The sequence below is a fragment of the Chanodichthys erythropterus genome, chromosome 17 (assembly GCF_024489055.1).
Source record: "Chanodichthys erythropterus isolate Z2021 chromosome 17, ASM2448905v1, whole genome shotgun sequence".
NCBI classification, from domain to species: Eukaryota; Metazoa; Chordata; class Actinopteri; order Cypriniformes; family Xenocyprididae; genus Chanodichthys; species Chanodichthys erythropterus.
In genome coordinates this window covers 24,959,782-24,985,000 of record NC_090237.1, presented here as the reverse complement: position 1 = coordinate 24,985,000, position 25,219 = coordinate 24,959,782, and the positions used below count along the sequence as shown (strand labels likewise).

Below are 25,219 nucleotides of genomic sequence, written 5' to 3'. Positions count from 1 at the left end.
TCAGAACAGATCTTGCTCTCACTCGTTTGCTGTATCATTTCTAAATGAGTGGAAATACATTTATTATCATTGATATACTAATATATGCTGATATAATTTCCTTTCGAATGGGATCTTGCACTGCGTCCTCTAGAGGACAGTATGGGGGATGCCTATATCATGACCCATGTCATTGTCATCGATCAATAACAGTCTGTGACGTCACTACCGGTGCCACTGTGATTATGAAAGGGCACCTGTATTAGACATCATCAGCTTTTTTGTCTTCAGGAGACAGTTTTTTAAAAAAATATAAAGCGTGATTAAGGCAATATGCAAGCATCCTCTGACAGTTATTTCAGAAAGTGTGTGTGTTGCCATGTCAGCGTTATCTGACACCGGATGATGCACATGACTTGTACATTTTGTCATGGAGAGGATCACGCATGTTCTGTCAGTGAGGGAGCAGAATGCACAGATTGCGAGGGCTTCTCTATGAAGAAGCTCTGTTCAAGTCTGCCCCTTTTCTCAAAGGAATTATGACAGGCATCTGTACCCCGCAGTTTGGGATCTGCTGCAGCCGAGGCCCAGCAGAGACTCGGATCGTGGGGATCGCAGGTCGAGCTGGCAGAGGAATTCAATTGAGGTATGGCTATCTCTCCTAACCCCTGCCGCTCACTCGAGAAAGCTGCTTGTGGCCGATGTCCTTTCTCTTGAGTTATCCGATCTAGTAGACAGCACTCGTTTGGCTTCCAGCCAGGAAGAGCAAGATGTGGCTGTGGAGGGCAAAGAAATTCTTATGGAGCCCTCTCAGTCTGCCTGACCTGCATATGATGAGCTGCTGGAAGTTATGGCTTGCACTACAGAGAGATTGACAGGCTGCAGATCGCTCATAGGCGTTTAGATGTGCGATTTCTGACTGTCCATAAATGTGCAGATTGGAAACGTTGATCTGCACCTCAAACCTCTGGGGACCCTGGGCCATCTGAGGACTGCAGACAGGCTCAGAGGCAGAGCATCGCCAATCATACCCCTCCTCCTCCGAAGAGTAGGACGCAGAAAAGGAATGACCACAGGAGGGCTAAGATGGATTTGAGGGAGGTTATTGAGAGTAAGTGTGCTGGTAAACAACTGCGCTTTAGAGGGAACATCCTTCCTCCTCTCACATCCCTCGCTCCTTCTTGTGTCATTGCTAAGGTACTAAGGTAGAGGCTGCCTCGCCCTGATACCGGTCCTCTTAAGTGGGCAACTCCTTTAGATAGCGAAGTGAAACTTTCTCCTCCAAGTCCTGGAGCACCTTCCTTTAAGTAGGAAGGTCCTTCAATTGTAATTAGTGGAGCCTCTTCACCCCTGAGGGATTTTTTCATTTAGTAGAGGTTCCCTAATTCTAACAGGCTGGCAGGGCGAGTAGCACCTTCCCCTTTGAGGTTTTAAGTAAGGTCCTCGTTCCCAGCTTTCTTCACTGGGGGCTGCGGTTTACTGAAAAAAAAAAAAAAAAAGATTCCTTTAAAGCAGAACTAAGTAACTTTTTTACCTTCATAAATAGTTTTCTAAGTCCTTATGATGGTTATTTGACTTGTAGTGGTGTGTTTGAGGCATTCACTTACCCCCTCTGGCACGTCTATGCCAGAAAACAGCAATTGCAAGTTGAGCTTCGCCGACCCGACACAATCTCGCCTCATGTTCACGTTCACGCGAGAGTGACAAAATGCTTTACGGTAATTCAAAAACAATGTATATATTATGACTTTATAAGACAATTTCGAAAATTACCCACCACCCATTTCTTGTACTGTATTTGCAAAACTACTGCGCTGGTGAGCGTTGTAGTCGTTGTAATCCAGAGCTGCGCTTGGACTATTTATGACAGTGTGATTCACTGAAGAAACCTGTAGGGGGAGCTTCGCAAATCTTACTGAGTTCTGCTTTAAGTAAGAAGCTCCTTAATACCTTTAACTCCTTAATAACCTCCTCCCCCTAGTGCTGGGTTATGTAAGTGGGAAGCTTCCTTGGGTTTACCAAGGTGTGGGCTTCCCGAAAATTGCGTAAGCTTCAGGAAGCCCCCGTTGAGGCTGGTAGAACGAGTTGTACCTTCCCCGTTATGGGCCCTAAGCAAGGTCCTTGTCACAGCTTTCGAGCAGCTGCAATCTCCAAGGTAAGGCAAGCTGCCTTCCACCTCTGTATGGGTTCCCTATTGAAACAGGTAGCTCCCTTTTAATAACCTAGGGGCTGCCGCCTTCTTCAAGCTTGCTCCCTTATTTGATATGCTGAAGTTTCAAGGTTGCAGCTGCCTCCCCCTGACTGGAGACTTATAAGCAGACTGCTCACATGTGGTAATGAAATCTTAGCTTCCTCCCCCAGAATTGGGGTCCCCTAAGCAGGAGGCTCCTTCATTTGTGATGAAACTGCCTCCCTATTTTGGGTTCTTTTAAAAGGGAGCTTCCCTAGAATGCAATATTTATCATATTTGCAAGGTCGTAGCTGCCTCCCCTATAATGGGTTCTTAAGCAGACAGCTCCCCTGTGTAAGTAGCGAAGTAGAAACTACTTCCCCCACTAGGGGCCCCCTAAGCAGGCAGTGCTCTGGAGATCGTTAGCTTGGTCAAGCCTAGGCCTCCCCTTCAGGGTTCTGTAAGTAGGTCTTCTGCTCCCAGAAGAGAGCTCCAGATGACCCCCAGACTGCAGGGGCTAACTTGGAGTGTACCCTCCCTGTTACAGGCATACCTACTCTTTGGGTCCTCCACACTCTGTTCTGGCTCAGACAGACTTCGTAGTCTCTAGCAGAACTGATGCTAATGCAGCTATTTACTAGTGTCCTCTAGTGGGTGTAGTTCACCCTTCCCTTGTGGGGTTTCTTTTTATTAGGGTCTGTCGCCCCTGGTTTGAGCCTTGTCGTAGTTGAGGATCACAGTCTTGGATGAGCATTGGACTCCCCATCTCTGGGCCCTGGTGAGAAGTGGTTTTGCTCGAGCTAGCATCCCTACTCACTGGTTGAGCACTCTTAAATTCAGTAGTGCTGGCCTTGCAATATGCTGACTCTAGGTCAGACAGGGTTTGAGTATTTTGCTACAAAAATGCTACCCTGGGGTGTTTAGGGGTTGAACCAGATCCCTGAGATATATAAGGTTAATGTTTCCCCTAATGGCAGGTTCATTAAGTAGGCAGCTCCCTTATGTTTCGTGAAGCCGTGGCTGCCTCCCTAGAGTTTGGGTCTTTAAGCAGGCGGCTCCTTCATGAGTCAATACTAAAATTGAAGCTGTCTGCCCCTGATAGAGGGTCCCTTAAGTAGACAGCTCCCTTTGGTTGTGAGTGACAGGTGAGGGAACCATTGTTTCCCTGTGACAGTATTTCCTTAAAGATAATGTCTGGTGTAGAGGCTAGCATTACCCGATCTTTGAGCTCTGCCCTTCTTAGGACATGGAACTTGGGTGGTGGCCGTAGGGAATAGTGTCATTGACAATTCTGTGGCAGACCTGAGTAAGGGAATCTGTCTCCGGCATCTAAATCCGTTGAGTCCTTGTCTGTGCTTGTCAAAGCCAATTAGGCAGTAATTCCCTCAGCATGGCGAAGTGGGCATTTTTTGTTCCACATAGTGTCCTCTAGAGGACGCAGTGCAAGTTCCCATTTGAAAGGGAACATCTCAGGTTACGCCTGTAATCATGGTTCCTTGAGAGGGGGAACAAAACATTTCAATTAACATGTATTTCAAGTAACAAAATATTTTTATGTTTTTACTTTTAGTTAATGTTAATAATGCTGACTTAAACACATCGGATAATCAAATGAATCATTACAGACGTTTTGTTCTTAGCAAAAACTGATTCACACTCAGTTTAGTATAACATGAATTTGGCTCCAAATTGCAGGGCTTTTTGTTTTGTCTTGTTGACTGTAAAACTTAAAGCCTGTTTTTTTCTCTCTAATATTTATACTTTATTTTGACAAAAAAGCATTTTTTACACACTTTACTTTTTCATTTACATGTGAAGATGCAGTGCAACAGATTAAACAAAAACAATTTCCGAATGAGCTTGGATCCAACAATTTTTTTTTTTTTTTGTGGCCACATAACCAAGTTCCTGTCTATAATGGTCACTCTGACCCACCCACCAGCCCTGCAGGGTCCTATAAACAGAGGTAGCCCTGCACCTCGTAAAAGGCCATTAGCTCTGATGCAGACCAGTGCCAGACCCCTGTGAAGAACTCAAGAACCCTGTTCAATTTTTGGATTCCTTGACTATACATAAAATGCACATTCTCTCATGCACCAGCCCCTACCCCTCTGAAGGGTTTGATAGCTGTACTCAAAGAAACTGTTTTTATCCATGTCTAGACATGTCAGTTATCGATTGAGAGGCCCGTCTTATGACCAGATGTGAATTAATAATACATATCTTATGCTATATGACTCTATGCAGGATCACCAGATATGACATGACTTATACAACAGATTCCTCAGTTCTCATGTTTAGAAATGCAACAGCCAGACATATGGAAAATTACTCAACCCCCCTGACCTGCTTCATTTTTTTTTTTTTTTTTTTTTTTTTTTTCAGATGTTTGTTCTTTCCTCAGATTTAAAAAAGTTTGACCTCTTCTCTCCAAAATCACCACACTGATTGAAATTATGTTGTGTGGAAGAAAGGATACACTATCATTCATCTGTTTATTATTTAGGGGTTAAATCCTGGAAAGTTTCCCATATGCATTTTTTTGTTTGGGGGGAAAAACAGCTCTGGATTTGTTTTTTGTTTTTGTGTTTTTGGTAAGGAGACAAGACGTTGTTCATGTTTGTGTGTGTGTGTGATGAAACATGATTTAACACTTTGCAATTGGACGTCCTTCATTTTGTCCCGTTCAGCGTTGTTTTAAAAAAGTGTATAGTCTTTTTGTTATGGTAAACATCACCTTGTCAGACCTCCCGTCTCACAAAGAGAGACATGACTGAGACAGGCAGAGTAAAAGGCGACCCAGAACTGTCAGCTAGAGGCCACTGGTGCTGAAGCCAGAACCTGGACAGACAGCTCTGAACAGTTTCTTCTCTCAACCAATGTCCTTAGTCTGCTCTGACAAGGAAAATCCAAAGCCATTCAGCCACTGAATGAAAACAAAGTAAGACTTAGGGGTTTTGAAGGATTCTTTTTCTACTTTGGACACTCTGTTCTCACATCAGCTTTAGGAGGAAGCTCTCCAAATGACCACACTGAAGATGTGTAGATGAGCTGTTCCATCTGTCTATCGTGATATTGTGCAATTGTTCTATATATCTTTTAATCATTCTGTCTTTCTATCATTCTATTTATCACTTTTTCTGTTCTATCATTCTATTGTCCTGTCTTTTATACTATCTATCATTTTGTCTGTCTGTCTGTCTATCATTCTATCTATCATTCTATCTAAACTGAATTTGTCTTCAGTTGATTAGATAAAGCTGTAAAGCAATTTCACCTCTTCAGACAAAACAAAAAGCACTGCAATTATGTTATATTAAATTTAGTGCAAATCCGTTTCTGCTGAGAACAAAATGTCTCTCAATAGGGGCTATTGCAATAGAGTAAATAGAAACATCCTGCATGCTCACAACCATCACTGTAAGGAAATTATCAATCTGCCTTTTTGGATATGATGTATGCTATGGTTATATGCCTTATTGATTTTGCTCTTCTATTTTGGTTTCATCCCACATCAATCACATTGTAATGATCAATTTCATTTCCAACTTCATTAGTAATATCGACCTAGCAGAGTTAATTTAGCTAATGCAATTTGTATTGACCGGATTTTCCCAGAAAACTAAGCACACATTAATCACCTGTAGCATTTCCTCTGTCCCATAATCCTCAGCATTGCCATGCCACAGCTTTCCTTTTTCTTCTCCTTTCCCTTTCTGTCTTTTCCTTTAAGTTGTGTTCATTTACCGTTCTTTTAACTATTATTACTTTGCTTTTCTGTTCCTTTCCTTTAACCTTTTTCCCTTTTCCTCCTTTTTCACACTTTCTTTTTCCCTTTCGTTTTCCATTTCCTTTCCTTTCCTTTTTATGTTACCTCTTGCTTTTCTTTTCTTTTCTCTTTTCCCCTTTTTTCAATTTCCACTTCCTTTTCTATTCTTTTTCCTTTACCCTTGTAGTTACCTCCTTTCCTCTTCCCCCTTTTTCCATTTCCACTTCATCTTCTTATTCATTTTCCATTCTCTTTCTTTTTTCCTCTTCCCTTTTTCCCTTCCAGTTTTGCTTTCCTTTATTTTTTTCTTTCCTACTGTATCTGCCAGCAGTGATTATGTAAACCACCTAAACTGCCTATATGTGTTCAGGATGAATCTTATGAATCCTTTCTCTAGCCAGCTGCTCTCCCAGACTGGCTCTCTTTTTCTCATTCAGGGTGGCTTGGCTCTTAGTGGCCAGTGAGGGTGACCCCTAACAGCTGCGGCCGCTCACTCTGCAGTTCTGTCTGGCTGGCCTGTCTCAGTCGGTCTCTAAGGAGCCCTTTCAAGACAGAAACCAGGAGATCTGTGCCTGATTTACTGTGAGATGAAAGGGAGTGACGTCCTAGAAGGAGACTAGTTGGTCAATGCTTTTATATCTACAGTATATATTTTATATTTGCTAAGGGTGTATATTTTCACACAGCTTCCACTGTTGGAACCTATTGTGCTTCAAATTAGGGTGGAACTGTAAAAACAACCCAGTGCTAGACATTATTATTTTGACCTTGGTTTCCACCACATCTTTCAAAATACTCATGTCAAAAGAAATGAGTAGCTGGCTGCAATTGCGCATAGAAGCAAACCCAATACTGTTAGATCATTATTTTCACTGTACGATGGCTGAGATACCTTTGACAATAATAGTTTTATAGATTGTTGCTTGAACTATACTGTTTTGATGGTGAAACAGACCTCTGGAAGAGTAGTAAAGAGATAGGAGGGGACACACAGGCTCAGCATCCTTCACAAACTGTAAAAAATGATTTGTCCAATATCGTTTTAGCTGCTATAGGTTGAACTTCTTAAATTGCACCTCCATTTGGTCACTATGACTGAAGTGAGACAAACCTATACTACTTCTGCTGAAGCTGTGAGCCCACATTATTTCAACTTAGTTTTAAAATAATCATGTTTAACAGTGGAATTCCTAGTGAAAATCTACATTACCCATGATGCTGTATGAAAATTACACCAATCAGAGAGTCGAAAAAAGCAATATGCGTCAAAATAGCTCTTAATATGGTGTTGGCCCACCCTTTGCAGCTGTACCAGCTTCAACTCTTCTGGGAAGGCTTTTCACAAGGATTAGGAGTGTGTTTATGGGAATTTTTGACCATTCCTCTTGAAGCGCATTTGTGAGGTCAGACAGTGATGTTGGCAAGAAGGCCTGGCTCGCAGTCTCCGCTCTAATTCATCCCAAAGGTGTTCTGTGGGGTTGAGGTCAGGACTCTGTGCAGGCCAGTCAAGTTCCTCCACACCAAACTTGCTCATCCATGTCTTTATGGTCCCTGCTTTGTGCAGTGGTGCACAGTCATGTTGGAACAGGAAGGGACCATCTCCAAAGTGTTCCCATAAAGTTGGGAGCATGAAATTGTCCAAAATGTCTGAAGAGTTCAGAGTTCCTTTCACTAGAACTAAGGGGCCAAGCCTAACCCCTGAAAAACAACCCACACCATAATCCCCCCTCCACCAAACTTTACACTTGGCACAATGCAGTCAGACAAGTACCGTTCTCCTGGCAACTGCCAAACCCAGACTCGTCCATCGGATTGCCAGACAGAGAAGTGTGATTCGTCACTCCAGAGAACACGTCTGCACTGCTCTAGAGTCCAGTGGCAGCATGCTTTACACCACTGCATCCGACGCTTTGCATTGCACTTGATGATTTAAGGCTTGGATGCAGCTGCTCGGCCATGGAAACCCATTCCATGAAGCTCTCTACGCACTGTTCTTGAGCTAATCTGAAGGCCACATGAAGTTTTGAGGTCTGTAGCTACTGACTCTGCAGAAAGTTGGGGCCTTCTGCAAATGTTTATCTGCATGCCTAGATTTTATACACCTGTGGCCATGGAAGTGATTGGAACACCTGAATTCAATGATTTGGAGGAGTGTCCCAATACTTTTGGCAATATATATATATATATATATATATATATATATATATATATATATATATATATATATATATATATATATATATATGTATGTATATATAGTTCTTTCCCTCACTAGCGCCATTAAGTATACATTCTAGTACCTTGTCTTTTTGTCAGATTTTCAAAAACTTTTTTGCTTTATTGCTTCAAATCAAAGTTTGAAATGATGTGATTCACCTCGTAGCTGATTAGCTTGGTTCATGGCTCTTTAACAAAGACTATTTTAAAATCCCTATGGGAAAAAACTAATGGAAAAACACATCTTCCGGAACCAGTGCAGTTGAAAAAAGGGACAGGCACTATTGCACTCTATAGTATTAGAGGCACCGCTAATGAATAGTTTTTTCTTTCAGAGCCGATAGCCTGGTGGGCAGAGCTCGAGTTTGAGTCCCAGATCACAGAGCTTTCCTGATCCCATCCCACTCTCTCTCCCAGTTCCTGTCTACCTTATACTTTCCTATTACAATAAAGGCAAAAACAGCAAAAGTAAAAAGCCTTTATCTCTGATTCTAAGCAAGTCAGTATGGACTTCTGTTCACATATGAAAGTATGCTATTATGTGATCTTTTTAGCCTCCCTCTGCTTCTGCATGGCCCAAATCAATGACATCATGAGTTAAATTTACAGGCAGGTCGTCATGTGGCCTGGCAGGCTGTACTGTAAAGAGAGCCGCTGCCATAGGGAGAGCATGAAATATTCCACATGTGGAAAGAAGGAAAATGGCTTGTGGCTTCTTGTGGACTTCCATTGCTGGCACTGGAGGTTTTGAATTCTGTAAATCTGTAATGCTGTATTGCTTTTTGGTCTCAATTAAGTTTTATAAAACCTGTGATTGTTTTTGTGTAAGGATTGATGGATTATTTGGTAACCTACAGCCATGCCTTTGTGTTTAAAAAGCAATTTGCACAATGTAACATTTTAATTCCTTACTGCACCATCGCAGGTACTTGTGGTAAGGAATCTTTTTCAATAATTCCCCTATAATTTGATTAACTCATGCTTGCCAGAGTGTGATTTCCTCTCAATAGGGGATGTCGTAGAGGGATTGAACGGCCACTAATTTGGATCAGGCCTCATTGTACAAGACTTGTCACCTCTGCAATCCCCATCAATTACATGCAGTGCTCTGCAAATCCCAGGATGAATAAATGTCCAAGAACAATATAAGAAGCTGGAACATTTTCTTCTCTCTCTCTCTCTCTCTCTCTTGAGCTTTGTTTTGTAACTTAAAACGAAGTGAAGCACACATTAAACCAGCTGATGGAACTGTATGTTTGTGTATTACTCCAGTCGTCAGTGTCACATAATCTTTCAGAATTCATTCTAATATGTTGATTTAGTTATTATTATCAACTGCTGTGCTACAATAAAGGATGGAAACTGTGATGTCTATTTTCAGAATTCATTGATGAACAGAATGCTAGAAGAACAACATTTATTTAAAATAGAATTTTTTTTTTTTTTTTTTTTTTTAAATAATAAAAAACAAATTCATAGTCATTTCAAATACAATCTAGTTTATACATGTTTATATTTGTACAGCATTTGGGCCTTACTGGCAAATTATAACCACATTGTCCTGTAATTTAGCAATGGAATTTTGAAGTTTAGATGTTTAATTCCAAACTGTTAAAATGTAAAGACAAAATAGAAGTGAAATCATTGTGTTAGAACTTTTGCATATTGTTGGCCTTTAGTATTAATACATTGCAGTATTTTTTATTTTGAGGCTGTTTTTGCTTTCTTATCCAAACACTTCAGCCTCTTCTGAGGCTCATGCTCGTACAGTTATGCAAAGCTGCTGTTTCCCTGCAGGATAGTGGGGCTTTCTTGTGGTTAAGTGCTTATTAAACAACTTAGCCTTGCAATCAAAGAGGCAACAAATAGTAAAGATTCAACAGATGTTCTACTTTTGGTTTTGTGCCAAGTATCTCGCCTGGATCATCTTCTGTTTTCTTTTTTATAATTCTGCCTATTAATTCATTGTGTTGTGAGTGAACAGCCTGACATTTAAGAGATTTGGCTGACTGTTGTGTTTTGCTAGTCCGAAAAATCTTTTTTTTTCTTCTTCTTCTTTCTGACATATTTAATAGATTTTAGTCTATGTTTAAATCTCTAAATTTAAATTTAATCTAGGATTAATTTTCCATTTTTCTTTAGCAAAAGATACTTCTAAACTGTATTATACTGTTGCAAAGATGTAAGATGGTATGAGAAGAAAATTTGATTTGCTTGTTTCTTTGCTTGTTTGTTGTTTTATCTTGTATTGGGTCGGGTTGTACAGATGTCATTGGATTTTTTTGATACAAATCAAATCAAATGTTGACGAAAATCAGATGGTAACCACTTATATTGCATTCAGCCAGTAGACAGCTTGAGTCATTTCCATTAAAATGGAATTTTGCACATACAGAGGCACAGACAGTGTGTTCTAGTGCACAAATCACAGCTTGCGTACATGCAAATTGGGTAAGAGGGCACTGTGTGTGTGTGTGTGTGTGTGTGTGTGTGTGTGTGTGTGTGTGTGTGTGTGCTTTTGTTTATATTACATTGTGGGGACCAAATGTCCCCATGATGTAATATAAACCTGAGTTCACCTACATCGTGGGGACCAGCCAGCGGTCCCCACAATGTAAATGGGTTTATAAATCATATAGAATGAGTTTTTGTGAAAAAGTAAAAGTTTGCACAGTTTCCTGTGAGGGTTAGGTTTAGGGGTAGGGGCAGGGTAGGGGGATAGAATGTACAGTTTGTTCAGTGTAAAATGCATTGAAGTCTATGGAAAGTCCCCACAATTCACAAAAACAAACATGTGTGTGTGTGTGTGTGTGTGTGTGTGTGTGTGTGTGTTATAATCCCCTCTCTGCTAATAGAAGCCAGGTGGTGTGTGTGATTGTATATGTTTTCTCATGGACTTTTGTGGTTGGTTGAGTCCTAACAGATTCTGACTTGACAGCATTACATGCTTTGTCATACTGCTAGTTTGCAACAGTGAAACAATAGCATTCACAGACCCCCTCTGGCCCCTTCATGAGGTCTGTGTGTGTGTGTAATTCTTTGTGTGATAATCTACATTATTTAACTAAGTATAGCATGCTCTGGTCCCAAGTGACAAAAATACGATGACTGTTCTACTATTTGTTTATTTGTTTATTAATGATTCAAATGTTTTGCTTCTTTTATTCAGTTTGTTCCATTCATTTACAAATGGCTAGCAAATATTATAGTGACTATTCTGTTACTGTTAATTGATTCATTCATTGATCATTCAGTCGTTTGCTCATTTTGTTTAATCACAAGTGACTTGTAAATATTATAGTCACTGTTGATTCTGTTACTCTTTTATTGATTAATTCCATTGTTTGTTTGTTCATTCAGTTTATTTGTTCTGTTTAAGTCACATGTTAATAGCCAATATTATAGTAGCTATTGATTCTGTTACTATTTATTGATTCATTTAAATCATTAATTTACCTGGTTGTTCATTAATTGATTCAGTTGTTTGTTCAGTTCATTCATTCTGTTCAGTCACAAATGGTTAGCAAATATTACAGAGACTGTGGCTGAAGATATTGTTGAATAAAGTGGTTGTTTTTGTTTTGTTTTTGCGCACAAAAAGTATTCTTGTCGCTTCATAAAATTGAGGTTGAACCACTGCAGTCACGTCGACTGTTTTAACGATGTCTTTAGTACCTTTCTGGACCTTGAAAGTGTTAATTATATTGCTGTCTATGCAGGAGTCATATACCTCTCAGATTTCATCAAAAATATCTTAATTTGTGTTCTGAAGATGAACTAAGGTCTTACGGGTGTGGAATGACATGAGGGTGAGAGAGTAATGATTTTATTTTTTGGGTGAACAAACCCTTTAATATGTCACTCCAGAAAGGATTGCATTGCACATTCAGTGTACTGCAAAAATAGGAAGAGTAGTATGCCAGTATGCTATTCCAAACATAACCACAGTCACTTAATTACACTTAGTGTAACAGCGATTTAACAATATACGTCTAACCTCATGATTCTGAAGTGATGACCTGATGATGTTTTACACAATGAATCACATTCACTCTATTGCTTTAAGGCCTTTCCTCCCCCTCAAGCCCCCAATATAAAATCAGATATACATTACATTTGTGATTTTCTCTGGAAAACTGCAGGCCTGGCTTGGGAATATTTGCTCAGGAAATTTATAGTGCATGCATAAGGATGGGTGAGTGTGAGTGGGAGAAAAGGGTGGTTGGGGGAGAATTCCACGCCTTGAATGCATTAGGCTGGGAAGCGTGATCCCTCCGGAGGATTCCTGGAGCCTGGCTTGGGACCTCACGGCCAAGTGAGTGGGCCAATTGGAGCCCGGAAAAAAAAAAAAATCAGCTTCTCAACATCTGGGCCTTTTCTCATTGCAGCTCAGTGGTCAGTCTGGAGCTCAAGTCACTGGGCTTGTAGCCAAACAAACAAGAGGTGCAAGAGAAGATCACATGCGGTTTCATGTATAATTCATAGTGTAGATTAAATGAAACCACTTGCGGTGAATACATATTTTATTTACATGTGTGGGAACCAACACAAGGCATGAGGTTAGTGATGATTAATGGTGCTCAAGTCTTTCCGATAAACTTATTTTCAGCCAGTTTGCACCTTAAAGTGTTAGTTCACCCAAAAATGAAAATTCTGTCATTAATTACTCACCCTCATGTCGTTCTACACCCGTAAGGCCTTCGTTCATCTTCAGAACACAAATTAAGATATTTTTGATGACATCCGAGAGATATATGACTCCTCCATAGACAGCAATATAACCACCACTTTCAAGGTCCAGAAAGGTATTAAAGACATTGTTAAAACAGTCGATGTGACTGCAGTGGTTCAACTTAATTTTATGAAGTGACGAGAGTGAACAAAAACAAAACAAAAATAACAACTAAATACTGAGCCCGCGTTCTGATGTAGAACTTGTAAGCGCTGAATGTAAACAGCATATGGGAATGACACAGAAGTCACGTCAATGGTTTTAACAATGTCTTTCTGGACCTTGAAAATAGTGGTTAAATTGCTGTCTCTGGACGAGTTATATACCTCTTGGATTTGATCACAAATATATTAATTTGTGTTCCGAAGATGAACAAAGGTCTTACAGGTGTAGAACGACATGAGGGTGAGAGAGTAATGACAGAATTTTCATTTTTTGGGTGAACTAACTCTTTATAATTGGCATGAAATGGAAGTTGCGATAGTCTTTTCTTCCTTATTGTGACATATATCCGAGTGAAACGGCTTCTTGAACAAGAAAAAAATCTTGGCCAGGCCTCTATTTTGTCCAATTGGGAATTGATTGGATCATTGGATGGTTGTGGTTTTCAACTGCAGTGATGTCATGTGAGTGACAGGTTGTCCCACCGTCTTGCTCCAGTAAACATGTCAAGAGAAGAGATGTCGATACAAGAGCAAATTATTATTATTATTTTTTTTTTAAATGATGTGCATGGAAATTTAGGATAAATACTACAATATTCCAAAAAAAGGTCAATTTTATGGTGACTTCGAAGAGGAACAAAGTGCATTGTATTTGCATATGCAGCCTAAAGGGTCTGTTTGGAAAGAAGATAAGAGCTTGATGGGGTCTTGCCAAAACAAGCAACCCTAGTGGGTTTGTGTGGACAGCCCTTCACGTTCTGACGACCACTTCCTCCCCTTACATCACTGCTTCCTGTGTGTATCCTAGCCATAATAATCTTATCCTCGATATCAACAATCTTGTTATGCTGAAAACGTCACAGCAAAAGGAATGATAGCACGGAGCCATGAGCGTGGGGTTTCCTGTCAAAGGCTTTGATCAGGAACGTGACCCGCACGACCCCATTACTGAGCACAGGACCAGACAGCGACTAAAGGCTTGCGTTAAATAGGCTCAAATATTTTTAAACGAGGAATTTCGGCAGTCCATGTGGTTTCAATTGCGTGCCTCGATGCTGGTGAGAATGCAGAGACACCAGCTTGGCTACTGTGCAAATGTGCTGCCTGGCAGAAGTCCATCGAGTCATCTGTATGACATTCATATTCTCTCTGGCAAACGTTGGGGGTTTGCTATGCAATTCTGTGAAACTAATTATTCAGTTACTTCATATAAGCACTCATAGATCCACATCTGGGCTGACTGATGTCTTTCAAAATATCCATTTCGATTTTAATCTCCAAGATCAGTTTATTTAATGAGACATTTGGAACAGTTATGAATCCGTATCAAATTGTATATAGTGTAAGTTATGGTTTAATGCTTTCTGGTTATTTCATTGTAAATGCAGCATGACAGCACAGACAGCAGATGACACATTCAGCATCTACCGCTTTGACAGCGAGGCTGAGAGTCGTCAAGGTTGTGCTGACCGCTAGTTTGGTATTTTGCTCCCTGGACTGGTTTTATAATGGAAAGCCTGCCCTGTACTGAAGTTTAAAGTGATGGGTCTCTCGAAGAGATCAGCTGCTGACAGACAGGAGATCAAGGGCTCAGAACAGCCAGCTGCAGCAGTGATGGAGTGAGACAGTTGCTGAGGAGGACAGACAAAACCTTACTTTGCAGTATTAAGCTGTCTGTGTGTTAGACAAATGAATCTGAGAATAGAAAGCTGTCATTTAGGTGGTCTTCATTTTGTTATCTTATTTTTTGAACCACTCAAGTCAAGATATTGAAGTTAGTTAAGAAACACTGTATTTGTATATTTTAATAGAGGTCTATCTATCTATTTATCTATCTTAAAACAGTAACTAAAGTGGAAAAAGTCAATTTATCATTAATCAGTCAGTAGTAAAATCCATGTACTGATAAAACGTAGTTTGTGTGTATTTATAAATACACTATGCTGATTTTTACTACATATACACTATTTACTGTATATGCTATATGTATATATATATATATATATATATATATATATATATATATATATATATATATATATATATATATATATATATATATATATATATATATATATATATAATATATATATATATATATATGATTTATTTATAAATAAATTATATAAAAATAGTTCTAAAATGCATGATTTTGCATATGCATATATATATATCAGGGGTCAATGACTTGAGGGGGCTTTTTTTTTTTTTTGTCCAAAGGCCTTAATCATAATAAAAAACAAAAATATGACATCCAAAGTATGTAATGTAGTACAACTAGATCTCTTTTTATTGAATCCAAAAGGTTTTAATTATATTTTGCTACATAGGTATTTTAAAGATTTTGAAGTGTCAAAATGTCATTTGTTTTAACCGTCCAAAGACCAATACAGCCATTTCATTAGTGATTCAAATATCTTAAAATGTAATAAATGTATATATTTTTTATTCCGGCATGATTTTATAACATCATATTTCAACATAGTGCAAAATGGTATTAAAATTATGTGAAGAAGTCGTTGCTTTGTTATGAGAAAAAATGTCCAGAAAAATCATTGATGTCATTCGGAGTAACCAATATAAAGGGACCATTTTGGATCGAGTCATGCGGTCAGTATCATGTGACAGGATGTGATTTCATTCAGACACCTTCAAAGAACCACATGATCATGGAGCAAAGTAACTAACTCTCTTTTAACTATTTGAAAAATTCGAAACATCAGGTCATTTGGTACAACTGCTATAAAACATAGAAAATGTTGTAATATTTTAAAAACTTGTACTAAATATAAAATGTTTGATTGTCCTTTTTCTAGCTAGCTAGATATCAGCCTGTTAGCATTGAAAATATCGTCATTCGGTAAAACTGAAATTTTGGTTAAACCGAATGAGTTTTTTGGTGACAAATTTTGTCCATCTTGTAAAAAATGACAAAAGCAGTGTTAATTGATTATAAAAACCACATAATCTCATTGATAACACTTAATAAAACTTCACAATGATACATATATAATATCTTCAATTCAAATTTGGTCGACCTCACCAAATTCCTAGTCTTTTCTTTAAGTGGTCAGACGGTCGTATCGCCAAGCCAGGCATTTCACTGCAGATCCCGCAAGAGGGGAAAAGTTTGGCCCTAACCTTTGACCTTTGACACGTAAGCTGAAGCACAGCAGATGACCCCCTGTTCTCCCGGGAGATTTTTCCCATCAGATGACTCCATTAGTGAATAAAACTCAGGCGCATTAACACTCACCTTAATAAAGGCCACACAACTACCTGTTCCCTAACTAGACACATGACTCGCTGGTCAACACTGTTCTCTCTGACCTCAAAAGACAACAAATACTGCACTACTTTATGTTAGAGCAAAGCTAAACCTCATTCATTTTATAACAAATCCTGGATCCAGGATGAATAGACCCTGATAGTAATCTGTTACGAGTTTAACTGTATTATGTGAAAGGCATTCATTTCTCTTTTTGCCGTCACCTAATTTTTCCATCCCAGACATCTCAGCTTGGATCAACCCTTCACATTAAAGACAGAAAACCTGTCACACAAAGCAGTCTCCTCTCTGTTATGATGATAATGCCATGCTGAGTCCAAAATGGAATCCATAGAGGCCCATAATTAAATGAGCCGTCAGTGTTCATGGTATGTCTACCCTTCCTCAGCATGACCCAGCAGTACCTTCATTTCTGTACACTTTGTATTTATTATTTTCAATCTAAAATAGAAATAACTTTTTTTTGTTAGTACATTACATTATATTTTTGTTCTCCAGACCAGAGTATGTGAGCAGAGTTTTTGCCTGGAGTATTTGAAAAGTCACTCTCAGAATATATAGGCCCTATTGTTTATATTTAATATGTAATATTCTAAAATGTATATTTATTCGCAAATGCACTGTATGCATTTGCATATTTTAATAATTAGCCTAAAATATAGCCTACATTTCCAAACGAATACATGGTATATAGTATTTATTCATATTTTACGATTTTTTTCTTTTCTTTTCTTTTTTTTTTTTTTAAACCAATACAGCATTTTCTTAATACCAAAGAGATTTTTGGTGAGGTTTGCTTGGCGGTGGGCAGTGAAATGAAGTCCTCCAGCAGAGAGGGTGATGAAGGGGAGAGAGAGAGAGAGAGAGAGAGAGTGTGTGTGTGAGAGAGAGTGATCATATGTTACAAGCTGAAGGAGAAACTTCAAACAAACCCACATCTGCTCTGCAACACACGGCGACTCCAGGCAGCGGCTGCGCGTCCTTTACCAACGCGTGGCTTAAACTGGATTATTTTGGAGAATATAACCACGTTTTTCGTTTCGATATGCATTTATTTTTCGGAAAAGTTTCGCGTTGCGGTTTGTGGCTGCGGGCCAGGTGAAGAAAAGTACAAGGAGTCTCGCTATCTGTGAGATATAACGGGAGTTCGCGCGCGAGCCACTGATTGATTATTATGAGCGCTGATTGACGATGACAGCGAAACGAAAGTCTCTCACACTGACACTCAGGCGGTCATTCAGTGAGCAGCTCAGAGAATCCACGTCCAAAGCTTGGGATTTATTGTGGAAAAGTGTCAGGGAGAGACGACTTGCAGGTTAGTGACACTGTAGTAAAAGTTCACGCGAGTCGCTGCGTTGTAGCGTTCACGTGAAATGACAAGTGATATGACGACGTGCACAACATAGTTTGAATTCAGTTCATGTATTCTGATTATAGAGTATTGATGTTGAAGTTTAAAATAGACTGAACTGAACATGTCCACCATTATTGCCTATGATAAAAATTAAAGTTCATTTAACATTGGGCACCTTGTCATAATATAACCAGCCTTATAGGATTTTCAGCGTCATTTAAAGAGTTATAGCTAACATAAACATTGTCAAACAATTCATGGAGCAAGGTAACATAATAACATATCAAAACATTGTTTTAGCCAACAAATATGGCTGTTAATAAATGTTTTACGTTTATAATTTAAAGCTCGTGTATCAGCATACCCGACCTGAAAATAGCCTCAGAAATATAGCCTAGGCTAGTAGTTATACTAATAAGTGTACATATACAGCAGCTTCATTTTATACACAACGAATGGGGAGTTTTGCATCATCTATGTTCTACTGGCAGTACTTCCAGCTTTTAATCTTATTTGTTCAATTGGAAATTTAATTTAATTTAATTTAATTTTTAGAAACTACCATTTACTTCTATTGACTTAAACCTCTGTTGATTCAGAACACTTAACGACAATGTTTGACCACTAGATGTCAGTCATTGCAACGTTGTGCCTTAGTGGAAAACACTAGTAATCATGTTTCAGATTGGAGTTTCTCTCTTCTGTTGGAGTGCTTTATGGTGGCCCATCTGTTTGTTATATTTGACAGTAATTAAAACTCTGATGTTATTAGATCTAAATCTTTAACAGCTTGTATATTTGTTTTGTTCAAGGTTCTTTGTTTATTAGGGCATGCATGTGATCGGGCTACCACGGGGATGGTGATGAAATGTTGAGGCATTTTTGGCATGCTTATCAGGTTCATTTCCATATATGTATTTCAGTGATGTGCTTTGTAGGTGGCAGTCATGTGCACGATCTGGCCTGGCTGTTTATACACATGCCAAACAATGAGGAGCCCTTTGAGGCATGACAGTGGAAAGATCAGTGTGGCTCCCAAGAGGGGTATATTTCAGTCTGACTTGAGCCTCTATTAAAAGTTCAACCATGAAGGATATTGTGGCAGATAGAGCTCCACCTTTCAGTTTTGTCCTTCAAAGCAAAGTTTTAGACAATTTGAAATTGTGCTACCGTTCAAAAGTTTGGGGACAGTAAGAAGTCACTAAAGCTGAATTTATTTGATTATTAATACAATAAAAACAGCAAAATTGTGAAATATTATTACAGTTTAAAATTATTTTTCTATTTTAAAATGTAATTTATTCCTGACTTTTCAGCTTCATTGCTCCAGTCTTCAGTGTCACATGATCCTTCAGAAATCATTCTAAAAAGATGATTAGCTGCTCAAGAAACATTTCTTGTTATTATCAATGTTGAAAACAGTTTTGCTGCTTAATATTTTTGTGCAAACCATGATTCTTTGATGAATAGCAAGTTCAAAAGAACCCCCCCCCCCTTTTTTTTGTAACATTATAAATGCCTTTACTGTCATTTTAATGCTTCCTTGCTGAATAAAACTTTTGAATGGTAGTGCATGTGAAACAAACATTACAGACCTTTGTTCAATAAAAAGCATAAGCAGTGACACAAGATTTTGATTTTGTTCAAATAATAGCTTTTTCTGGCCAAGAACCACATATTTAGACAGGAAGAGAATGATTCTGACAGACAGGAAAATCAACCAATTACATGTATTTTTTTTTTTAAATTATTATTGTTTTTGTGATTATTGTGGTAGAGTTGATCTAAAATAGATTATGCCACAATAATAAGCTAGCATGGGGGAAAAAAGGTTCAAATTTCCCTCCAAAAGTAATAAATACTGATAGTTTAACAACATTTCTTTTCAAAGAATTGTTATTAACCATGCAAAATTTGGCTTATCGTTACAGTTGTGTTACAGCCATTCAGATTAGAACCTGTTATTTCAGCCAGCATTTCCCATTTTTGTGTACAGTGCATTTCAGTGAAACAGTGGGCTGTCCGTGAGTGTGGCATCTAAGACTAAAGCATGGCAGCCCACATACTGTAGAATGAGGGATTTGTGTGGGATTGCATTATTGGTTACATTATGGTATTCATTTCAAAACTTTTGTGATCATAGGCTAGCACACCTAGGCATCATTCAAATCTCCTGACAAGCCATTTGCAAAAGAGCCACTTAAAGGTGCAATATGTAAGAATTTTGCAGTAAAATATCCAAAAAAAACACTAGGCCGGTGTTAAATATTTTGTTCACTTGAGTACTTACAATATCCCAAACGTTTGTAAATCGTTGTAAGAAAATTGCATTTTTAACCAAGGCTCCGGGACGTGTGAGGAGTCACCTGTCAATTGCGTCATACCCACGTTACTCTCGGTTTCTGGTTTTATTTTGTAGAAACCATGGAAACACTAAAGACACTTTAAAATATTACACGTTTTAATAGAGAATGGAACAATATATGATACAATTATTGACAGAAAACTATTTGTTGTTATATAGCTCAACACGTTTAGTCTTATCTAATTTTCTTGATTTTTTGCGAGTACCATGCTTTACCATGCCTCAGAGAAAAACACTATTTTGTAAGGGTGTCACAATTTTGATTATAAATCGAAATCGACCGAAATTAAGTCACAATCTCAAACTTCAAATTAAAAAATGGAATCGTCGATGCTGCCATGCCCCCATGACGCATCCGGTTGCTTGCCAAGCGGAAAAAAACACGTGTTGAAGTGCTGCGAGTCAACCTCCTCTAACAGCCACTCAAAAGATAGCATGGCAACTGCAGATGCAAGAGACCCTTCGATAGAACTCGATCCCCCTCCTCTTTCACTGAAGTCGCTGGTGTAGAAGTATTTTGGATTTCCAGTAAGTTATGTTGACAACGTTCGCGTTGTCGACAAAAAAAACAACAGTTTGAGTTTGCGTGTACCATATTCTCTCACTGGCAGCACGACCTTACTCGGTGGTGGAAAACTCCGGTTTTAGGCATTTAATTAGCGTGCTAGAACCACGCTACGAAATCCCAAGTAGAGCGCATCTCGCATCTCACAATAAATGTAAAAATCGAGAATCGAATTGAACCGTGACATTAGAATCAAAAATGTAATCGAATCGAGGATTTGGAGAATCGTGACACCCCTACTATTTTGTGAAGTAGCTAACATAGCATAATCAAATGCAGCTTTATTTTTAGTAACAGTAATACAGAATTTTCTTCATCATACAATATGTTTTAAAATTAATTACATGACATGTATCAACACAAGCCATCCAGTATTTATTAATATGATATTCTAAAATCAATCTGTCTTACTGCAGTGTGCAACAAATGTCTCATAGCAGCCGCCGAGCGAATGCACAGAGTAACGTTATAACATCATTTTCAACACTCTCAAATGTGTCTAATATGATAAACAGAGCTGCATTACCTCATACTCATGAACGGAAAGGCGGAAACGGCGGCGACTGTGGCATAATAAAAGTCCCGCTGCTTGTGAGGCGTGTGTTGCGCAATCACTCCAGTGGCCTCGTTCAGCTCCACAACACTCGGTCCTACTCTGCTTCATACTACAGTATGAAGCAATAATCGCATCAATGAACATTATTTCTTCCCGAGTCCTATCCCGATTATTTTCCACCGGCTGTTGAGGTGAAGACCACATCTCCCAAGATTCCACACTCAAACTTGGCGTCATGAATCTACGCCTTTGTTTTGAATAGACCTCTAGCGGACAGAAAATAATACATAAACAGTTATCATGGGCCACGGGAAAGACTGATTACAACATTTAGCTCGTTTTGCACACGGTCCAGTCGGTGTTACCATATAAAGTTATGCTTAAAGAAAAGACCAGATTCCTTAAAGCAGAGGAAACTCATAAATGTGATGCAGCTTTGACATTTTCAATGGGAGATTCAATCAAACCAGAATTCAGAGGAGACAGCAGAAACATTTCGTTGTCTGCCGTCTCTCCCTGCCTGGAGCGAATCTCACGCACCTGCTGGTTTTATCTGGCAGCTGCCCATATTCAGCGGCCCTTCCCAGAAATCCACAGAGTAAATATTATGCCGATAACTTTTCTTTCCACTGGCTGTGTTGATATCTTCGCTCTCTATACGCACAAGTTGTGGAGTCAGCATCCCAGACCAGTTTCTCAGCCAGGACATTTTATTAGGAATCAGCTGTCATTCTGACAGGCCTCTCTTGTGGATAATCCTCATCTGACCTGATTGTGGAAGCCACAAAACTGTTTATTTTTGTTTCCATCAAAATGTAGCTATTAATTCATGAAGGTGTACAAATACAGTAACGCTTTCTTGGCAGATGCTTCTGGCTTCTGCCTCAGCAAGTGGAAAAATACACAAATGATGTACCAAGATGACTGTGAAGTAGCGCTGTCTGTATAACATCCAAAAAAACATCCACTGTGCTCTTTAAAGATCTGAGGTTGAGATTTCTTTTTATGCTGTTGCCATTGAGTTCAAACGTGTTGAGACAGCTAGGTTGAATATGGAGCAGTGGCTTCGCCTTCTATCTAGGTTAAGGAATAACATCGCACATGAGTACAAGAGTCGAGGGCCTTCTGGAAGCTTTGATCTATCGATGATGAGGAACTTGGTTTTGATTCATTATAATTTTTTAGGAATGAGTTTTTGTCATCAGAAGAAAAAAAAAAAACCCTTGTCTTCTTTATTTATTTCTGTCAGCACTACTATCATCATCACAGATGACTGACAGTTAGCATACAGTTGGGAAATGTATTACAGATATCATTAATGTTCTTTATGACAATAATTTAATGTAATAACATAAATCAAGACAAATGACAGTGTGATTCGAAGAGAGTCAGCTGATGCGAGCTTTACTGATGTGACCTGCTAGAACTAACACTACTCTTCATTCATTCATTTACTTGTTACTTTATTAATTCATTTAGCTTTATCTTTTTTATACTTTTCTTATCTTCTCATGTATTATTTATTCCATTATTTATTGATCTTTAATTTATCCTATTCTTTTCCTATTATCACCCTTGTGTATGTACGTATTTGTTTATTTATTTATTTATTAAATTATTTTGCTATTTTATATTTTTAAGATAATGTAAGTGCAACTAAAAGTAATTAAGATCAGTAACAAGCAATTTTGATTTCATGTTGATTGTAGTGATTGTAAGAATCTTGACAGCCAAAATACCATTAGAAATCTTTAAAGGAGTCTTGAGGTGGATTTCTTTTATTATTTTAAAATGTTCCTTGAGGTTCACTTAATGTTAATAAAGTTATTTATGCAAAAAATAAAAAATAAAATTAAAATAAATAAAATTTGTCCTGTTGTCTATGGAAGCTTGTTTCTGCCATGAAATAAAAAAATTAAAAAAAGGTAATTGCGACTTTTTATCTCACAATTCTGAATTTTTCTTGCCGTTGCGAATTTATATCTCATAATTCTGAATTTTTTTCTCAGAATTGTGTGGTATAAAGTCAATTGCGAGTTATAAAGTCATAATTGCATGATATCAAGTCAGGATTGCATTATATAAAGTCTGAATTGCGTGATATAAAGTCAGAATTGCGAGTTATAAAGTCAGAATTGTGAGTTATAAAGTCAGAATTGTGAGTTATGAAGTCAGAATTGTGAGTTATAAAGTCAGAATTGTGAGTTATAAAGTCAGAATTGTGAGTTATGAAGTCAGAATTGTGAGTTATAAAGTCAGAATTGTGAGTTATGAAGTCAGAATAGCCTGATATAAAGTCAGAATTGTGAGTTATAAAGTCAGAATTGTGAGTTATGAAGTCAGAATAGCCTGATATAAAGTCAGAATTGTGAGGTATAAACTTGCAATTGCGTGTTATAATGTCCAGTTGTGAGGGGAAAAAAGACTGATGTTTTTCTCAGAATTGCGAGTTTATTGAGGGATATAAACACTCAATTCTGAGAAAGGGTCTGAGAAAGGTTCTTAAGATGAAATTATGAGAAAAAAGTCTGAATTGTGAGATAAAAAGTTGCAATTACCTTTTTTATTTTCTTATTTAGTAGCAGAAACAAGCTTCCATAGTTGTCAGCAGACTCAAGCATGTGGCGTCAAAAATTGAACGTGTATCTGTCTACTGTATCCAGTGTATAGTCAATGATTATAATTTATTTGCTTTTGACGTGGTGCTCACATCCGGTGTTGACAGGTGTCAGCCATTAAGTGACTGAACGATAGTGGGCGGAGCCTATGGTGCGATGAAGTATAACACCGTGTCTACACCAGACGCGACTTTTTTCGCATTGCGCAGCAACAGCTAAAAGCTGTCTACACTGAATGCGACAGACTGACCGTTGCAAAGCACTTGGACTACTAAATAGAACGGGGAATGCATTTACTGTCTGGAATTTGTTTTGTTGTGTCGCGTCACATCCAGCGTAGACAATACTATCACAATATCAGTCGTATACAAATGTATTTGCCCATATGACGTCACAGATCCCACAATATCCAAACGAGCTGTTTTTGGAGCTTAATTAAATTACTGCTTTGTTTGTAATGAGGAGGATTTTTTAAGCTATGAAACTTGCAGGATGTTTTAATGGTACAATATGTCAATAAATAGGAAGATAGGGAAATTGACTCCTTTAATTTTCAAAATTCAATATCTGAAAAAGGGTTTGCATCCAAATTATTATTGTAATTGGTATAGTAATATTATTTTTCAAATTTTGGATATGTAGTTTAATAATTGTTTATTTCAAACTAATAATAGGGGGCCTAATAATCGTATTACTGCAATTGTTCTAAAGTGTCCCTCAAATGAGAGCGAGAAAAAGAGAGAAGGAGAGAGAGAGCGATGTGGAATGTGCATTCTTTGGCGAGTGGTGAGGAGGGTCTGTTCTCTCCTCCACTTTTGCATACATTTATTCTGAGAGCTGTCAGACATTCATCTTTGGCTCCAGTATAGAGATGATGAGAGACTTGGCAGTGGCAAGTTTGGCTCTGAATATTGAGCTAAATCTGGCAAAGTACTCAGTTCTGCATGACAATGATGTTTGATCTGTTTTCAATAACACATCTTCTCCTACATAAAGCTAAAATATGTTGGAGAAGTGACAATCTAAAAGGCAATCTTGGCCAGTCATTAATAAAGGAATAAAATCTAGATTTTTTTATCACTCAAAATAGTAGCAGTAGGCGTAGTCACAAAACCCTGTCTCGCTATCTTGAAATAAACATCTGATAATTGATTTGACTGATCTACACCAGTTGTAGCTGTTTTAAATTTTTGTTTGTTAAAAGTTTTATTTCAGTGCTTCATCAATCAGAGTATTTGTGAGTCATTTCCATGCAAAACCAATAAAGATACCATTATATAGACACTATATAGACCAATTAAAGGGATTGGAATTATGATATATGATGATAGCTGATTATAATAGCTGATTTAGTTTTTCATTCAGGCTTATTGTGCTGTAAAATGAGGTCAGTGAAGCGCATAGTAGTACACTTATGACCACCCATTTCCTCCAAATAAAC

The 25,219-nt window shown here is 38.2% G+C and overlaps 1 protein-coding gene across 6 annotated transcripts in view; it reads left to right on the top strand.

Annotated features, from left to right (window-relative positions):
* stard13b (StAR related lipid transfer domain containing 13b) overlaps positions 1 to 25,219 on the top strand; it is a 100,901-nt gene that overhangs the window by 36,248 nt on the left and 39,434 nt on the right. Inside the window, exon 1 of one of the 6 annotated variants that reach the window (XM_067364670.1) lies at positions 16,857 to 17,635. The exons of 4 other annotated variants lie outside the window; for them this stretch is intronic. In XM_067364670.1, the coding sequence (XP_067220771.1) occupies positions 17,512 to 17,635 (124 nt within the window). In that variant the 5' untranslated portion in view covers positions 16,857 to 17,511. Of the gene's footprint in view, positions 1 to 16,856; positions 17,636 to 25,219 lie in introns of those variants that run through there. One more of the 6 variants, XM_067364669.1, reaches the window with a different exon arrangement.